The sequence below is a fragment of the Dromiciops gliroides genome, chromosome 1 (genome assembly GCF_019393635.1).
Source record: "Dromiciops gliroides isolate mDroGli1 chromosome 1, mDroGli1.pri, whole genome shotgun sequence".
Lineage (NCBI taxonomy): Eukaryota > Metazoa > Chordata > Mammalia > Microbiotheria > Microbiotheriidae > Dromiciops > Dromiciops gliroides.
Genome location: NC_057861.1, coordinates 191,418,448 through 191,430,904, shown reverse-complemented (window position 1 = coordinate 191,430,904; position 12,457 = coordinate 191,418,448). Strand labels below are relative to the sequence as shown.

Sequence of the window (12,457 nt, the reverse complement as noted above, 5' to 3'; positions counted from 1 at the left end):
GAGAAATAGTGAGTTCTTATCCCAGTAGCAAGGGCTTTTGGGCTTATTACACCATGCTCTATTCTTTTGTTTCTGTCTGTTGTTGTCTACCTAATGTGTTTACCTAACCATCATTTCTACTTTTGGTGGGGGGCAGGGCAATGAAGGTTAAGTGACTTGCCCAGGGTCACACAGCTAGTGTCAAGTGTCTGAGGCTGGGTTTGAACTCAGGTTCTCCTGAATCCAGGGCCAGTGCTCTATCCACTGAGCCACCTAGCTGCCCTCAACATTTCTACTTTTTAACCAGTATTAATTTTTTATATAATTACTGATTTATAGTATTATGTTATATGCAGCAAAGCTCCTTTAACTGTCGGTCATGACCACATATGGGGTCACATAACTGAATGTGAGGGTCATGGAAAATGTCAACTCAAGCTGATTTTTTTTTCTTTGCAAAACAGATAACTTTACTGAGACAATGTTTTTACTTGGCTTAGTCTATACCTATTTTGCATTAAATTTCTCTTTCTTTTCCTATTGGCTTTTGTTGGTAATATACAGACATAAAGATTATTTATGGGGATTTATTTATATCCTTCGAATATACCTAATTTATTGTTTCAACTAATTTTAGTTGACTCTTGGTTTTTCTGTAGTTACTTTTTTTCATTTTTTCTAAATAACAAGAACTTATTTTTCTTTCTTTCTTTCTTTTTTTGTGAGGCAATTGGGGTTAAGTGACTTGCCCAGGGTCACACAGCTAGTAAGTGTTAAGTGTCTGAGGCCGGATTTGAACTCAGGTACTCCTGAATCCAGGGCCAGTGTTATTTCTACTGTGCCACCTAGCTGCCCCATTTTTCTTTTCTTTATATCCCCTTCCATTGGAAAAAGAAACTGAGACACAAGCCCTTGAAACAAATATGCATAATCAAGCAAAATAAACTTCCATATTGGCCTTGCTCAAAAAATACATATCTCATTGCACCCCATGGCAATCACTTTCTCTATCTGGAGGTGGGTAGCATGCTTTACCTTTGGTATTTGGGGATCATGGTTGGCTATATTGTATTTAATAATTGTATTATGTTGAACAAAGTGTTTAAGTCTTTCAAAGCTGTTCATTTTCAGAATGTTGCTATTAGTGAAGAAATTGCTTTCCTGGATCTGCTCAATACACTCTGCATCAGTTCACATAAATCTCAAGTTTTTTCTGAAACCATCATCTTCACTGTTTCTTATGGCACAATAGTATTCTCTTACATTAGTTCTTTGCCACCAAAAAAAGAACCGGAATAAGTGTTTGTGTGGGTACATATATTTTCTTTTGGTAAAGATGTTTGTTCATTTCTCCTTAATCTTAGTTATTTCCCACCAAGATTTTTCTCTAGTTCATCACCGTCTGTGTCTGTCTATTATCTATATCTATCATCGATCTATCGATCTATCGATCTATCTAATCTATCTATCTATCTATCTATCTATCTATCTATCTATCTATCTATCTATCCTGTTTGTACATAGCTGTTTATATGTTGTCTCCCTCTATTAGACTGTGAGCTCCTCAGGAGCAGGGATCATCTTGCCTTTCTTTGTATTGCTAGCACTTAGCATAGTCTCTGGCGCATAGTAGGCACTTGAAAATGCTAGCTGACTGACTGAAATACAGAATCCTTTTCTCTTTCTTTGATCTCTTTGAAGTATAAGACTAGTATTGGTATTGCTGGATTAAAGGTTATGCTCAGTTTAGTAATTTTTTGGCATAGTTCCAAGTGCTTTCCAGAGTGGCTATATGGCAGAAATTCAGAGTAGCAGGAAGAAGTATAGCCTAGCTCTACACTATACTTCCTCCAAGCATTTAGAAAACACATCAAACTGAGACATGATGAAAAAATCCAAGAAAAAATCAGTCATTTTTCTAACCCAGAACAGTATAGTGAGACAAAAAGTTCAGTGGGCACTGGTACTAGATCTAATCAGAAATGGTCACATGGAGCATTATAGAGCAGGAAGAGGACTAGATCAAGAAAAGGTCCCAAATCTGGCACAGAGGGGACTAAACTTGTGCAGGGTAAAGGAATAGGTGCCAGACAAAGGCTCTGTTGCTTACTACTTAGTTCCAGGTCATAGATCCAGGGTGGCTGGGTAGGAAACCTGTACTTAGGGGTGATGTTCCAGAGAGAGGAGTGGTCATTCTTGAAGAAAATCAAATAGACATCACTATGTTGGGGTCAAGGTACAGTGTATGCAACTGTGGCTGATCAGACCAATATGAAGGCTCTACCACAGGTCAGGCACAAATAATCCCCATGAACCTTTGGAGTGGAGATATCTCTAAGTTTGCTCATCTCATATTTCTTTTAAGCTATTGCAATTCTGTTGTAATCATAAAGAACAGCCCCTTCTTGCTGGGCATTCTTGTGCCAGTGTCTCCCATGTCTCAATCAATTCCAAAGTTCTTCAAAGAGAGCTTGAGAATGTCCTTGTATCCTTTTTCTTGCTTCCATGGGAGTACCTTCCTCATGTAAGTTCTCTGTAAAATAATCTTTTAGGCAAATGTACATTTGGCATTTGAAAAACATGGCCAGCCCATGAGAGTTGTGCTCAGTGTAGTAGTTTCAATGCTTGGCAGTTTAGCTTGAAAAAGGAGCTCAGTGTCTGGTACCTTATTTTGCCAGGTGATCTTCAGAATCTTTGTAAGATAATTCAAATGGAAGCAATTCAGTTTCCCGGTATGGTGCTGTTATACTGTCCAGGTTTAACAAGCATACAACAATGAGGTCAGCACAATAGCTCTGTAGACCTTCAGTTTGGCTCTACGTTGTGTACTGAGATAGGAACATGTTCACAAACAAGTAGCAGTTGTGTAGATTGTTGGGGTTTCTCTTTGGATTTCTTAATCATTATTTGGGGTCTGGTGCTCTTCCTTCACCTTTGTTAGTTTGGGTAGAGAACTGGACTGTACTGCTTCCTCTATTACATCATTTTTACTGATCTTATATGGATTTTAAAGACCTTTCTTTGGAGTAGGGCATTTTGTATCCCTGTGTACTTACAAGTTCATGTGGGAATATCTGGAATACCAGCCTCTCAAAATCCCTGTCTTCAAGATTCATGTGTCACTTTCTTTGTGAAACCTTCCTTCATCCAAATTGTTAGTGTGCTCTCCCTCCTCAGTTTCCCTAGTAGGGTGGCTTTGTGGCTTTGATCCCAGGAGCAATACATAACATCCCAAATCAAAGGGGAGCTGGCAATTCAGCTGCTCTCAACCTGCAGAGCCTCTCAGAGGGCCAACAGTATCAAGGTGGAGTCTACTGAAACTCCCAACTAGAAACAAGCCAAACTTGGGTCAACCAGCAGAGTTGATCACACCACTTTGAGATCACTGAAGCTTACAAAAGACGACTAAATATGTGGAACCCACCATCCATTAAACTTCACACTGTACTAGGAATATAACAAAAATATTTAATGAAATTTCCAGCCACCTCAATGTTCATAAGTCACATTCGTTTCTAATATACTCAATTCATACATCAAGAAAATGAAAAGAAATTAAAGCAAATTGAAACAGCTGGACTGACCCTAGCTCTAAGCAAACAATCCAAGATCTATATTCATTCTTCCATCATCTGTAAAACTTGCGTCTAAACTAGTGACTTAAAAAGGAGAGAATGGGTGGGCAAGCACATCCATAATATTAAGTCAGTCACAGTTCTAAAGTGTTCCATTTTTTTTTTTAACTCATGAGAAAAATGCTACAAATTAAACTCTCAGGCTTCCTTAAAGTTATTTCTCATACAGTATTTCTTAAATACCCACCTTTGTTATGGCATTTTCACTGTAGTTGTTATGCCCTTTGTTCTAATAAATTGTCTCATATTGCTTATGCTATGAACCAAACACATTAAGACAAATTATTTTAAAATTACTGTTATGATCTAAAAAATGTTTATTCAATAAAATTTTCACAGGTTTACACAATTTCAACTATTTGTCACCTTAACTACAATGTAAGAAACTGTACAGCTTTTGGAGAAGAACCCTACCCAGTGTTCTTCGGTTTCAAAATTTGGTTAAAGCAATATAAAATTTAGCTAAAGAATACTAGCAAGTATGTCATTTTGTCATGACATAAAAGATTTTTATTTTTATTTACCACATAGAACAGTATACACATGAAAGAAGGATGCACACATGCTGATAAATATTTTCTTGTCTAGACCTCTAATTTCATTAGCAGAGGGAACTCCCAGTGAGAAAACTTCACCAATGTAGTTATACAGCTCAGAGGGAGGACACTGAGGGAGTAAATGGATGCTGGCTTAGGGGCACACTGCCAATAAATGCCAGAGGTGGTACTAGAACCTAGCTCCTCATGAATCCAAGGCTAGACCTCTATGCTCCACATCACTCTGGCTCTCACTTTGGGTACAGAAGTCAGAACAAAGTAAAATAGCCTTAATAAGATTTAAAATGGACCAACCATATGAGTCAACTGAAGGTAATATTACAGTATGAAAGCTCAGTGTCCCAAGCACAACTATCACACTAAGAAAAAACATCTGACCACAGGGCTGTTGATGATGCTTTCTCTTTGTCCAGATACCAGTAGCAAACATGGCACTTACATGGAAAACTGGGAAAACAGGAACCTTGAAAAATATTTAAAACAAACCATAAAATAAATTTTTTAATTATCCAATGAAAAAATGCTTCAATTTGAAATAAATTTGACACAGTTTCTCTAGACAAATAATTGAAACGTAAATCCCCATAACAATTACAGATAGGTAAGTGCAATGTTTATGATTGGGCAGCTACTTCATTTCTTTCTTTCTTGTTGGTCCAGACCCATGACCTCCTTGGTATTAAAAACTTCTGGTCTGGAAGCTCCCAACACCAATATGAAACAGCAGCTCATATTTAACTTACAGAATTTAACCTATGGAAGTATCTGGGGAAGGATGGGATGAAGTGACTTGCTCTGATCACACAGCCAGAATCTGTCAGAGGCAAGTCTTAGAGGCCAGTCTTTTGGACTCCAAGATCAGGTCTCTATTGACTGCTTCATACTGCCTCACATTGCGGTTATGGAAGTTGGTAAAGATTTCCTTAACAAAATGTTCTAGATTCCCTAAGAATTGGGGGGCGGGGGAGAATCAAAGAGTCTTTTTATTCTACTACCTAATATGCCAAAAAATGGTACCATTTTACCTGCTAAATGTTTAAAATTAACAGCCAGTTAGCCATTTCATCATTAACAGACAAGTTCTATCTCCTTCCTGAAGGGCTAAATGCCTTTTTTTTTTTTTTAGTGAGGCAATTGGGGTTAAGTGGCTTGCCCAGGGTCACACAGCTAGTAAGTGTTAAGTGTCTGAGGCCAGATTTGAACTCAGGTAGTCCTGAATCCAAGGCCAGTGCTCTATCCACTGTGCCACTTAGCTGCCCCTAAATGCCTTTTTTATGACTCCCCAGAGTGGAATTGCCAATAAGCTCCATAAATTGAAAACTATGCCTTTTCTACTGTTATTATGGCAGCTTCAAGATGCTAAAATGACAGTTTAAAAAACATTCTTGGGGAAGCTAGGTGGTACAGTGGATAAAGCACTGGCCCTGGATTCAGGAGGACCTGAGTTCAAATCTGGCCTCAGGCACTTGACACTTACTAGCTATGTGACCCTGGGCAAGTCATGTAACCCTCATTGCCCCGCAAAAACCAAAACAGAACAAAAAACCAAAAAAACCAACATTCTGTGTTTGGGAATTAGAATTTTTGGAGCCAAAAATACCACATTTCAAAGAATTAAGATCTTATGTTCTCAATAGTTTTATAGATAAAACCAAATATAACTTAAGATACAAATATACACAAAGATGATAATTATTCCTACTTAAATATTAGGGTCTAATTTTTTTTTTTAGTAAGACAGAAAATAGAGCTGTATGTTTTTCTTAAATAGAAAAAAATTAGGATCTAAGGAATATGTAATTTAATTAAAATTTTTATAAAATTAATGTTTTTAGTGTTTAAAAGGTAATTTTTAAACTTTGTATATTTGTTGGTATACATTCTACTAAATGTAGATTTCCAAAGTGTTGAATAATTATTTGTATAAGTCAACTCCTAAACTTTCAATGAATATGTGTATATGTTATATATGTCAATGTAGCCATCCCAGGTGAAGGACAAAGTTGGAAAATAATTGATTATGACATCTTAGTAACAAATTAAATATAAATGGACTTATGAAATAATAAAAAAAATATAAATGGAACAAGTAGGGCAAATGTTAAAAAAGCAATGAATCTAATGGATTAAAGTATGTGTTCTAGCAAAACTTTTTTTTTTTTTTTGCAGGGCAATGAGGGTTAAGTGACTTGCCCAGGGTCACACAGCTAGTAAGTGTCTGAGGCTGGATTTGAACTCAGGTCCTCCTGAATCCAGGGCCAGTACTCTATCCACTGTGCCACCTAGCTGCCCCTCTAGCATAACTTCTATATATAGGGGTTTTTTTTTGGTGAGGCAATTGGGGTTAAGTGACTTGCCTAGGGTCACACAGCTAGTAAGTGTTAAGTGTCTGAGGTCGGATTTGAACTCAGGTCCTCCTGAATCCAGGGCCGGTGCTCTATCCACTGTGCCACCTAGCTGCCCCTAGCATAACTTCTAAAGGAATTGATGCTTTTTGCTTTCTGACAAGTAGTAAGAATATTGTGTTTTTACTAATTTTGATTAAGCAAGTATAGTTTTAGTGCTGAATAAATTATTTCATTTAGCAAATTAAAGCTTATTGCTCTTTTGTGTACTTTTGACATTGAAGACCTGTTTCTTAAAACAATAATCACTTACCTGCTGAGAGATCTTCTAAGATGACATGTCTTTTTCCTATTTTTGTTTTAATAAGATTTTCTTAGTTGCTTACTAGGAAAAAAACAAAGCTGGAAACAATTTCTTATCTTTATTGGATGCTCAGCAATAGTCATTGGTTCTTTTTTTGCATTGCCCTGCATGTGCCACCTCCTTCAATTTTATATGCCTGAACTTTTTACATTGTTTTACATGTTAGAGATAGAAAAAAGCTAACAATAACAAATTTTAACAAATTCTAAGATATTATTGTTAGAAATCCTCTAGAATAAAACATAATGACCATTTCATATAATAAACAAGGAATTATTTTGATATACTTCAGTAAAAAAACCAAACTACAAACATCTTTTAGGAAAAATTATTTAGTATAGCAAAGTATTTGAAGACATAAGATTAACAAAATGTTATTAAATCAAGTCTCAGCCTGGGATTTACAACAGAAAATGAAAGATAAACAGAATTCTATATACACAGTAAATCAAGGGGAAAAAACCCAAAGACATGAAAAGAAAATGAGGGCACACAGATACACAAAAAAAGAAACCAAACACAATTTGTTTTTGGAAGGGCAGAGCAATGAGAATTACCCAGAGTCACACAGCTAGTACATGTCAAGTATCTGAGGCCAGATTTGAACTCAGGTCCTTCTGAATCCAGGGCCAGTGCTTTATTCACTGTGCCACCTAGCTGTCCCGCAAACACACAATTTTTAAAGTAGAAAGTCAGGTTTATCATAGTTTCCCACAAAAACTACACAGTAATACCAATGTACATGTAATGATTGGAATGACACCACCTACTGGAGACTTACTATAGGAAAGCTCCACCATGAGGAGAATGCCTCTGAGGGCAAGGCCATGCAGCTTTTCCTTGGTGTCAGGAAGTGATGTTTGCTCATGGGTACTGTCTATCAAGGCTACCAGCCAATCAACTTGAGGAGCCTCCCATTTTCTGGGAGGGGACAGGAAGGAGGAAGGAGGGCCTGCACAGAGAGCTCTGTGGCTTTTTGGTTCCTGACTTCACCGTGGTGGGGGGGGAGAGAGAGAGAGACAGAGAGAGAGAGAGAGAGAGAGAGACAGACAGACAGACAGACAGACAGACAGACAGACAGAGACAGAGACTGAGACTCCAGAGAAATTCACAGGAAAATTGAGGAAAGAGAGGAAAGATAATTGCCCGGCTGTTGGAATTCTGTTCTCAATCTTTCTCTTTCTATCTTTCAATAAACCATTAAAAACCTAAACTCATTTTATCGGTGATTTTAGTCAGTTTCCCCTAAAACTGGGGGAACAGATTAGAACCCACATTTAGAATTTTAAACTATACATATAGGACCTGAAATGCAGGGTCACTTGCTGGTTGAGGTGCTGGAACTTCTACATTCAGTTGACTCCTCTCAGGTGTCTGAATGATTTCATCTTGCAAGGAGGCAGCTATGTCATAGTATGTGTCTACAACAGCAATGTTAGTCAAAGAACTTGGGTTTTCCAAGGGAAGAGCTGTACGGAGTTTACTAGCTTCCTTTTCATTACTGGTACTTGTAATTTCAAAAGCATCATTAAGTTGCTGAACTGAAATTAAATAATCTGGTAAGAGATTACTATCTGCTTCACTGTTAGAGCTATCTTTACTCCACTCACCCTGCTCTTCATGAGTATTCTCTGTATCTGGATTTTTATGGCATCTAACCGTTTCTATGAAATGATCTACTCTAGAAAACTTTTTTCTCCTATAGAATTTATTTCAAAATCATGAGAAATTTACAAGTGGTCTCTGTAAGGGAGGAATGAAAACCAGAATCTGGAAACTCTAGGAGGAATTCCTCTGGGGGTCCTTTGGAATCTGAAATAAACCGGTCAGAATAATCAGCAGAAAAAGGTTCTTGATTTACTGTTTATAAAGTAGAAGGCTTGAATGGCACAGTACTTGGCACAGGAACATCATACTGCCAGACCGAATTGAGGTAATGGTTCACTGAAAGTTGCCAGTTTTGTAGGGATCTTATCTGAAAACCACAAGATACGGTCTCATTATAAATGAGTAAAAACTTTAATATTATACAAGTCTATCTTTGTTGACAATAATGACAAATACTTTACATTATGACAAAAGATGGTTCAGATAATCATGTAAGGTAGGGGCAGCTAGGTGGCGCAGTCAATAGAGCACTGGCCCTGGATTCAGGAGTACCTGAGTTCAAATCCAGCCTCAGACACTTGACACTTACTAGCTGTGTGACCCTGGGCAAGTCACTTAACCCCCATTGCCCTGCAAAAAACCAACCAAACAAACAAAAAATCACGTAAGGTAAAAGAGGTCCCTTAAATGATTTAAATGCCCTTCTCTTTAAAAAATAAAGATCTGGAAGCTAGACGCCGAGATGGACATGTTCCTAATGATCTTCACAAATGCGAAGGAGTCAAGCACAGTATTTGAGCTGAAGTGCATTGTGGAAAGCATCCTCAAGAGGCCCCCGAATGAGCAGGGGCTCTATAAGAATGACCAGCTGCTGGATGACTGTAAGACCCTGGGCGAATGTGGCTTCACAAGTCAGCCACCAGCCTCTGTGGGGCTGGCCTTTCAAGCTGATAATGTATTTGAGACATTGCACATTGAATCTTTCTACAGCCCCCCAGAACTGCCAGATGTCATGAAGCCTCAAGACTCTGGAAGGAGCACCAATGAGCAAGCTGTGCAATAAAGGTCCAAGGCCCCACCCTCTATAGTGACCTAATACAATAAAAAATTTTGGTGCCAAAAAATAAACAAACAAACAAATAAATAAATAAAAATCTGTTATTCCTAGTTCTTGCTCAGATGACTTTTACTCAGATTTTAATGTAATGCAATTTAATGTAACGTATCTGCAAAACATAGGTTGTGATTCTTAGGACAAACATAGTGCAGGCAAAGACCTTCAATGTTGTGTTCAAATCACATCAATGAGCTGAAGCAGGACACTGAAGACATATTCAAAAAAGCTCAAACATGGGTGCTAATCTCATTTAGAAAGAAATTACAGAACTTCTCTCTCAGCTATTTCCCTTTATCTTTATATCTTTGCTTACTTGGTTCCAAAGGAATTTGACAGCTTTCTTTTGCACAAGCTTCTGCATGTATTCTTCATCTCTTTCTTTTTTCAATCTGTAGTAAAACAATATATTTTAGTTACTGATGAAAATAAAGCAGACTGTTCTAATGTATATTTATTTTTTAGGGCCTGATCTGTGATTTCATCGGCACAAGGAACTCCTTATACCAAAGTGGATCAGCGGCTGTTCTTCAATTTATAGTGTTAGAGAGTTCAAATTGCCGAAGGGGCTGAGAGGTAGACGACTTGCCCAGGATCACACAGCTAGTACACAATCATGATTGAAATGTGAACCCAGGTCTTTTGGACTTCAAAGTCAGCTCTCTCTTCACTAGGGGGCATGTTGTTCCCTGATTCAATACTACAATTCAATTTATTACAAAATGAATTTTCTGAAGTCTAGTAATATTACTTTTCCACTTCGTAATATGGATCACCCCAGAAATAAATGTTAGGATAAGCTTCAGTAATGAAATAAGTTGAGATGTTTGAATGATACTAGCCACTAGATAAACAGTACAGGCTACTATCCATTTTTTTTTTTTTTTTGGCGGGGCAATGGGGCTTAAGTGACTTGCCCAGGGTCATATAGCTAGTAAGTGTCAAGTGTCCGAGGCCGGATTTGAACTCAGGTACTCCTGAATCCAGGGCCGGTGCTTTATCCACTGCGCCACCTAGTTGCCCCTACTATCCATTTTTATATAGGAATGTCAATGTCAATAGGAACGTCCATCATAGAACCACAGAACAAGGGTTAATATGGCTCTCTTTGTATTTTTGGGAAGTCAACTCTCAGGGACACAATCAATTCTATATTTCTCTGATATTTTTAGGCTCATATGGACTCTGTGCATCCTATTTTCAAGACTGAGAAAAAAAAGTGGTACTGTATATAACCCATCCTCTTAAGTTTAATGAAAAAGAACACACAATATGTGTTTTTTTAGCTGAGAATTAAATAAAGTTAGTGGAAATGTAACAAATTATGAATTTCATCTACCCATATCCAGTTAATTTTTTTTTTTGGTGGGGATATGGGGGTTAAGTGACTTGACCAGGGTCACATAGCTAGTAAGTGTCAAGTGTCTGAGGCCGGATTTGAACTCAGGTAACTCCTGACTCCAGGGCCGGTGCTTTATTCACTGCCACCATCTAGCCGCCCCCTAATTTTCATGTATTTCACCATTATATTTATATGGGAAATATATGATTTCAAAACATGCTGGGTGGATAGCAATGGAAATATAGCTGGTCTCTTTATATACAAAGAAGCCATGAAATTTATACAAACTTGATAATTTTAAATAAATTCTTTTACTACTCTTCAACACAGGTTATGAAAAAAATCTAGTTTTTGATAAAGTAAATTTATATCTTGGGCTACAGAACTTAATAAAGGTTGTATCCAAACTAACTTCTACTTATATTTAGTGTCTGAAAAATTCTAACCTTTTGCCATTTTTGGACATTCTTTCCCCATTCTTTGACTCCTTTTACCTAATAGTTCTCTTTAAATCTTTTTATTTCCTTTATTTCCACTTGGATTATTTCTTTCAATTATTTAGTCATTTCCTAATTTTCCAAACCTGAAAACAAACACAAGCTCCCTAAAAGGTCCATGGAGAGCTTTCTAGGAAGCAAGATGCACAATATCCTGAATCATGGCTATAAGGATTCAGTTTCTAGACTAACAGAAAGACATGAGACAAAACTTCAGACCTACCTCCGTATTTCATCAGTTAAGCAGACAATGTGCTTCTGCATTCTGCTCAGCTGAATTTCATATCGTGCTTCTTTAGCTTGAAGGATATGGTTTCTTGCAAAGAATCCCTTCCAGCAGGCTTGAAGTTTGGTGGCTGCTTCATTCATTTTCTGAAGAGCAGCACTCTCTTGGTCCAAAGCCATAGCTATCTCAGATAAAATTCTGCAGGGAAATTTTTCTGAAATGGTTTTAGAAAACATTTCATCATTACTCCATTCTGTGTTGGATATATTGTATCCTTCTGTTTTAAAGAAAAAGTATCATAGTAGTAGCTAATGCTATCAACTGAATCATAACTAGGTATTGTTAGGTCAGGGCAAGGCAATACTCTTATCTTTCTTATTTTCTTCTGGATTGACCTTACCTTTCTGTGCTTCAATTGATGTCTCTTCTGAAGGCCATAAAGTCTCTTGTTTATCATAATCCACAGAGTGTCTTTTCTCTTCATTCACAAATTCACCATCATCTTTTAGGTCTGAGTCAATACCATGTGGCATCAGTTCAATGGCAGAAGATACCGAAGAAAACTTTGAGGCAACAGGCAAAAAAGTGGACTCTGAGGATAAAAGACTACAGTTCAGCTTATCTTCATCTGTCTATCTTCCAAGAATAACTCATAATGAGAATACTTTTCAATCTGTACTAAGCCAAGAAAGGTATTCTTTTTTTGGGGGGGGGGAGCAATGAGGATTAAGTGACTTGCCCAGGGTCACATAGCTAGTAAGTGTCAAGTGTCTGAGGCTGACTTTGAACT

General features: G+C 37.5%; 2 protein-coding genes across 2 annotated transcripts in view; one reads left to right on the top strand and one right to left on the bottom strand.

Moving 5' to 3' along the window:
- Positions 1–8,082: 8,082 nt before the first annotated feature.
- Positions 8,083–12,457, bottom strand: part of LOC122735734 (centrosomal protein of 97 kDa-like) — a 44,384-nt gene continuing 40,009 nt past the window's right edge. Inside the window, 6 exon segments of the mRNA XM_043977475.1 lie at positions 8,083–8,577; positions 8,580–8,621; positions 8,624–8,855; positions 9,919–9,994; positions 11,665–11,881; positions 12,068–12,259. Of these exon segments, the coding sequence (XP_043833410.1) occupies positions 8,171–8,577; positions 8,580–8,621; positions 8,624–8,855; positions 9,919–9,994; positions 11,665–11,881; positions 12,068–12,259 (1,166 nt within the window). The 3' untranslated portion in view covers positions 8,083–8,170.
- Positions 9,197–9,551, top strand: LOC122735740 (elongin-B-like). Its single transcript, XM_043977488.1, has one exon. The coding sequence runs from the start codon at positions 9,231–9,233 to the stop codon at positions 9,549–9,551; it is 321 nt and encodes a 106-aa protein (XP_043833423.1). The 5' UTR covers positions 9,197–9,230.